A 6,962-nucleotide genomic window follows, 5' to 3' on the forward strand; every position below is an offset into this window, starting at 1 on the left:
TGTTCTCCAAGGCGAAGTATCGTGAGAACCGTAAGGCTCGTATCAGGCTGTGCTGGGTCGTGCGAACTCGGGTTACACCAGCGAGGACTACGACATTGGCTATGACGAGGGAGACGATATTTTTTATTAATTCAAGCTCAATATAGTTAAATTTGCATGGACCACGATTTTTTGTAAAAATTATGATTTTGGGGAAAACTTTGGCACACCCCGGGGCCCATTCTCCACCGCCTAATCGTCAAACCGACATGCTACGCGCCAAAGGCTTGGCTTGGATATTGGTCCAAGCCATAAGTTATTTTGTACCTCCACAAATCTATTCTTGCTAGCTTAAACTCACAATCAAACCAATGGAGGTTGTTCTTTAGAAGGATAGTGACAACCTTCACGATTTCACCGATCCTCGAGGCCAACGAGGGAGTGAGTCACATGTAAAGCGAATGAGTACATACCGTCTGTGATCAATTACTCGAGAAGGACCCATTCATTGGTTTAGAGGTCCATTGAGGGGAACGAAGTGAATTGACTAGAAAGGTACCGTGTAATTTAAGTCGTTTGCGGTGGGTGATATTTCACAACCACACTACAGAGGAGCTCTAGGTATTTTTAGTCGTTTGAGACATACAAATTACATATTACAGCGCTTCACACAAAGAGCTGCGAAAACATACAAATTGAAGGAGTATTAGAATTCAAGGGTACAAATATTCTGCAGTTAAATTACACAATGGTCTCAATACAAAATTTCTGTTTATATTATTCTTCATCCATGTCAATCTCGTCTGACGAATGGAAAGTGTCATCAACAGCACAACTCGCCACCAGTTGAGCCAACATGTCCTCGTCAACTTCGACGGACTCTACAGGCGACATATCTGCTACTGGAGCAATCAGCTTGCACTTACCAAATCCATTTAGAATTGTCGAGCGAGGCAAATCGGTCCACACTTGAGTAATCCACTGCACAATGGTACTTCGCGACGGAGCAATCAACTTGAACGACGATGCTTGTGCCTTGTTCGCTCGTACTTGCCGCCGGGGCTTCCTTGTGGGAGGAACCTCGTCCGAGTTCATTGCATGTCGCGAGTGAGCCAGGCGTGTCAAGAAAGGTGTCCTTGTATTTCCCGCGCATAAAACCTCTGAAAATCGGTTTGACCTCTATAAATCGATATATATTGTAGGCCGAGAGGTATTATCAAGTATAAAGGAGTATTTCCCGCGAAGTCGTGCAAAACTAATATTGCCCCGCGACTGCCATTTATGCAGGAATCGCAAACGACTTATCTGTCGCGAACGACTTAAACTACACGGTAATGAGAAGTAACCAAGTTTGGATTTGCATTGCTTCCCGAAAGGAGGACGCCTTGCGGACAAACAAGGCGCGGACTGACAACAGTGCCACATTTTTCCGGAACCGCAGGTTCTGCGCTCGCCACACTCCAAAGAATCCCACCGCGATGTCACACTTCGCTGTCGATACATCGAATAAGTGGACGTGAGTGCACTTGAATCGATGCTGGAAAGTCTGTCGTTGACAGATCGGTACTGGATCCACGAAGCCTTCCAGCTCGCTCCGCTAGAAAATCCCTCGCAACTCCACTGCCACAACTCGACGATGCAGGATGAGATGTCCGCCTGGACCATGTTGGCCGACATGTCAAGTTAACGCCATAAAGACCCACAGCGTTGCTGACGATGCTGGAATTGTTTACTTGCCAATTGCGTGTTCGCAACATCGATCCAATCGAAGAGCCATCGCCCGTACGTCGCGCCTTGCAAGTGAAGCGCTTTGCACTTGCGCACGTCATCATCCCGTCGTTTGATGCAGGTCTGAGCTACAACCTCTCCTGAATTTTACGGGGTTCACATTTCACGCCTGGAACACACGCATTGAGTGCGATGGAGAAGTCGATTTTCATCGCGAGTGTGGTTGCGCCCCGCCGCCCCGTACAAACTTGCTCGGGTTCTGCGCCACCACATACAAGAGGAGTGGCCACCGTGTTGCGGCATCTGATCGGCAATAGTGGATGTGTCTGGTTCACTGAGGACCTCGCACGCTGCTAGCGCGACCATTCATGAAGCGCCTCGCTCGTCCATGCAATATCGGTTTAAATCAATCTTCTCTGCCCTGAATGGTTACCATGAGTCACGCTGATTCGTTGACCAATGCGAGATGGATCTTTCCGAGTAAGGCCGGCGTTTTCGTGGCGGCGCTGCGAGTGCTAAAGGGATTTTGTAGGCATCGTTATGGATCATCGACTAGGCAGCGACTGGCCGTTGCGAGCCTCGCACGTTATTCCTTCTTATTTCTCCACAGGCCCAGCACCCGACCAGCAAGTATTCTACAACAGCGAGCACCTCCGGTGGCGTGGAGGATCCGCGAAGCGGATGTCGGGTGCAAATTTTCGTCGTGCGTACCCATTCGTTCTTTGCGTCGTCCAGCGCAAGTGTGCGCGCTGAACGACCGCGTTCCCCCGTGTAGACGCGCTCTTCGTAGATTCGTTCGATCGGGAAAGTGGAGCCCGAACCTCTATCTGGAGAGGCATCCCCGAAGAAGGATATTATTTTTGACATCCCCTTCCTCAATGCGGGTGGCGCAATCGATTCATTCCCTTCGACCGCAGGGACCAACAACAGCCAATTTGCTCAACAGTCCATCGTGTTCGGTTGATCGTCGAATCCCGAAAACGATTCTTGCTCGTGGTCACTAAGCAATTCCCGGAAGCGGTCTGGGGGGGGGTCCGGACGGTCGGGAAATCAACTTGCATAGTGCATATTTGCACAGCACGAAAAACATGACAAGACTGGACATTTGTCACGTTTCGTCATCGTTGTAGTAATACGCCAGCAATCTCGACACTTCGGCGTGCACCGAGGCGAGGCTCGCGGTCCCCGGAGACGAGTCCCCGCCCGCGTGGTGGCTGGTCAGGCGTGGGGGTTTCGGTGTATGCCTGGCGCACAGCCCTCGAAGCCGTGCAATCGCCTCGCAGCCGTTGGCAATGCACTGGCGGTTCCCTCCATGGCGAAAGCACTTGCCTTGTAAGTGCACTTGGCTTTGACATCCGTCTTCAGAGCAAATGCGGAGGGCACTGGTCGGGCCATGCTTGGTACATTAGTCGCCCTTGCGGCAGTTGAGGTCGCAACCTTCCGCCTGGCATCGTCGCTTACCTCCGTGGCGCACACACAGATTGCGAGCGTAGACCTGGTTGGCGCACCCCGGAGTCACACACTTGCTCCGGTGGAGATGGAACAAGCATTTGCCGGAATCGTCCGACACAACTTGGTTGGGGCACCCCGTGAAGATGCACCGCTGCATGAACGCGGTGTGACAAGGAAACGACAGTGTGGGTGCGGGTGGATCGAGAAGAGTTCGTAAGCGATCGGCTGCCGACGGTGGATGGAGCAGCGTTCGTGGGAAGAGATCGAGATGGGCGGCGGCTGCCAACGCGCCTTCATTACCCATATCTTTCGCTGGCGTACCGCTCCAAACAACGACTCGAGATTCGCAAGCTGTGAGTAACGTTCAGAGCGAGCGCCGCCGAGGTTGGCACGTTGCGCCTCTCGCAACGTCATGGGAAGGGGGGAGCTGAACGCCTCCAGCGGTCAAGCAGAGCAAGCACGATCGCTTGAGTGCCTACCGCTGGGGTGGCTGCGGCGGTAGTCTTCGTGATGGGCAATGTCGGATCACGTCTGAGGGAGACATCGGCCGCGACGCAGTGCCGCGGATGTACGTGCTGCTCATTGAATGCAATACACACGCCATCCAAAGAGGCACTTGGGGTAGCCCGCGTCCGCCCCGTCCTCAATGGAGCCGTCGCGATAACGCAAGTGTGGCGGAGGAACAAGGTCGTAGTACTAAACCTAAAATGAGTTGCTACGACGTTTGCGACTAAAGTCATGTCGTCTCGAACTATCCATTCGTCTCGGTGCGTAGGTGTGTTCTGCTGGGCCAACGCAAGAATCAAGCACTTCTGCCGGGTGAAAGTAGATCCGATGCGAGTGAAACGGGTCTAGCGTCTTTCGCGCGCAAACCCACCTCACCACTGCTCCTCCCCCGTCAAGCTCCGCTCACGGCAATACACATCAAAACACTGTGTCGTGGAGCACTGATTTGGCTTTCAGCGTAATTCGAAAACCATGCTAAGTAGTGTAGCGCTCGCCCTTTCACGATTCAATGGCGTGTGGGTGCGTGTGCTTAGGTCACGCCGAAGACGCAAGAGGGCGGTCGAAGAGCGTGTCAGGTGGGGCAGTTTTTGCCAGTTCCTCGTTTTGATCTCGCACGAGAATTGGATACATGCACGCCCGCCCGCCCCCTCGTCGCGGGCAAATTCGCACATACCACGCGGGGCCGACGCGGGAAGATTCGGAATTGTGACCAGTGGTTTATGGATGTCTGTGCCACCACCACAACAGTTCGTCGGCATGTGCCAGTTTGATTACAATCAAACTAGCACTGCCGACGAATCTTCAACTCAGGCAGAGATGTACTCCTTCACGAATCGGCCTGCATTATGTGGGAGGTGCATACTTGTAGCTACAGCGCTTGGCCATTGGCCGAGGATTTTGACCTGGGCGATGTGGTGTGGGGGGCCGCCACTACTACCGCGCAAACTAAAACACAGACTTTCGACACGGAGACCCACTCACTGAACTGGTGAATTCCCGAAGCTGATCACCACCGCAAAGTTGAACAAACCGAATCTGGACGGAAAGCGCCTGACGCGAAGGCTCTACCGTTGGATCTTGGGGGCGTCGTGGCGTCTGCCTTTGGTTTGTACGTAGGGCCACTCTACTCACCGGTGACAGTGTCGGTACGGCCAAGTTTAAAATGATGGGTGGTTTGGTCGAGTTAATGGTTGAATGGGCATGAACGAGTTGAGAACCCCAACACCACCACAACGAGGTCTCGAAAATGCCTGTCGGCATTTTGCTTCCTTGGGATTATTCGTCAACATAACTTGGCCCTAACTAGATGAGGGGGGTCGTCGCCGATCTCCTCGATATGGACTGGTATTGTTTCGCCGCATATTGCAATGGAAACCTCGCTGACAGTAAGGACGTGGTGCTTGACAAGTGTGTTGTATGGAGTCGTCCCTGTACCTCAAATTCTTTCATTGAGCACTACGCGACATCGTTGCCTTCAAAGGCAGCCACCTCCATCTTCTTTTTCCCAACGGAATGTGCGAAAGGGGCTTGGTTCTATCGATCGAATCTACGACCTCCGTCTGATATTGACCGCACGTACGACGAAACCGAGAACTCGAAGCAACGGCAATCCTTCGCCACGTCCACTTTAGCCTCACATTTTTTATTTGCATGATCCACCATGCGGGTCAAGATGCGTTGCAAGATAGCATTGCGCCGGTTGTCGTTGATCTACAGTGAACCGGGAAAAAACTCGCAAGCGTTGTACTATCATTAAATTTGCAGTGGGATGAGTAAATTTCACACACCAGACCAGTAGCAAAATTCCTATTTAGTCCATGATTGGCTAAATATACTTCAGCGACTTTCGCGATATATCTCTGATTGGTTCACACTCTATACCAGTCCATGATAGGACAAATATAGAATATGAATTAGAGGTCTCTAATTGGTTGATTTGAGGCACTGTAAAACGTTGAAATGCCTAGTTCTGTCCTTCCGCAGCGCGCTCATCGCCGTTACACAGTTAAAAACAAGGGTTCAGCTCCTCCATGCGTACGAAAAATGCAAACTCAGCGCGATTGCGATTTGTGCGATCGAGGGCATACCTCGTTCTACATAGCAAACGTGGATGAAACAGTTCGAGATGGCATTTTCCACTTGTGATGTCGAACTGGCATTTGCATAATCTTGAATAGAAACGAATGGATGAATGTATGGGCATCACATTGTTTCTATATAAAAACAGTATCGCACTAACCTGATGGGGATCCCATGCTAATCCTTCACCCCTCACACGCAATGTGCTGCTTTGACAAGGTCAGCTAGCCCTTCGCCAGCTTGCTTATCACCACGCCAATTGTCGCGGAGGTACTGTGAACCCCGGAAAGAGCCTACAAGGAATCATCATGCATGGAGGCAGAACGAAACCAAATACTTTTAATTGCTCGAGTCAATCCAACTTGATTGGCTATAATCAGGAGATTTCTTCCAGTCAATCACAGTTCCTATTGTATCTACACTGCAATTGGTCAAAATGAATGAGTTTCTGACATGGTATTGAAGTATACTAGTCCGTTCCTCTTTAAGTGGAAGAGCCAGTTCGATATCATTAGACCTCTTGATCAAGTTATTAGTCTATGGGCAAAAGAGTAGAACCTTTGAAAACCAATTTGTGAAATTGCAAATCATTCTGCTTTTGAAGATGTGCGAATGAATTTACGAAATGACAGAGTGATCAACCATTGCACGAAGTCGATGTGATAGGACTGAATGATTTTGTTGGAAAGCAAGTGAACAACTGAACACAAAGTCAAAAAGAAATTGATTGTCAAATATCTAATCGAAAATGCTACTTTCTTCCGCACTACCCATGGAATCGTACTCAGGCTCAACGCCGAATGGCACAAGTGCGCTCAGGCGCTGCTTGCGCTTCTCGCGGTACTTCGCTGCCGAGCCGGCGCGTCTTGTCTGCAGCGGGGGGTGGGATGGGGGACGAGAGCGAGCGAGCGGACATAGCGAGCGAGCGAAAAATGTAGAATTACTGATGAGAATCCCCTGTCAGAAGTGTTTTGGCGCCTGTGGACTCATTATGTTTGACTGTGTTGGCGGGCTTTAAGTTGGTATTGGTTTTGTGAGAATATTATTCATGACAGAACATTCATTTTCGGATGGGGATGACGAAGCATTTTGTGATTGGACTCTTTGCTTCCCTTGTGGGACTTCGTGTTTTCGGAAGTGACTCAGTGATTTCCGAAGTCACCAGGTAAATACGCATCCACTGAGAGTACACTCCGTCAATCAATGCCTGATCCAGT

General features: G+C 50.6%; 1 protein-coding gene across 1 annotated transcript; it reads right to left on the bottom strand.

Moving 5' to 3' along the window:
• Positions 1-2,815: 2,815 nt before the first annotated feature.
• On the bottom strand, positions 2,816-3,316 carry H310_09701 (hypothetical protein; the record flags this gene model as incomplete). Its single annotated transcript, XM_008875852.1, has 2 exons — positions 2,816-3,066; positions 3,169-3,316. 2 exons carry the CDS (start codon positions 3,314-3,316, stop codon positions 2,816-2,818), a joined length of 399 nt encoding a protein of 132 aa, XP_008874074.1.
• Positions 3,317-6,962: the final 3,646 nt, after the last annotated feature.

This window comes from Aphanomyces invadans (genome assembly GCF_000520115.1).
Source record: "Aphanomyces invadans strain NJM9701 unplaced genomic scaffold supercont1.22, whole genome shotgun sequence".
Lineage (NCBI taxonomy): Eukaryota > Oomycota > Saprolegniomycetes > Saprolegniales > Verrucalvaceae > Aphanomyces > Aphanomyces invadans.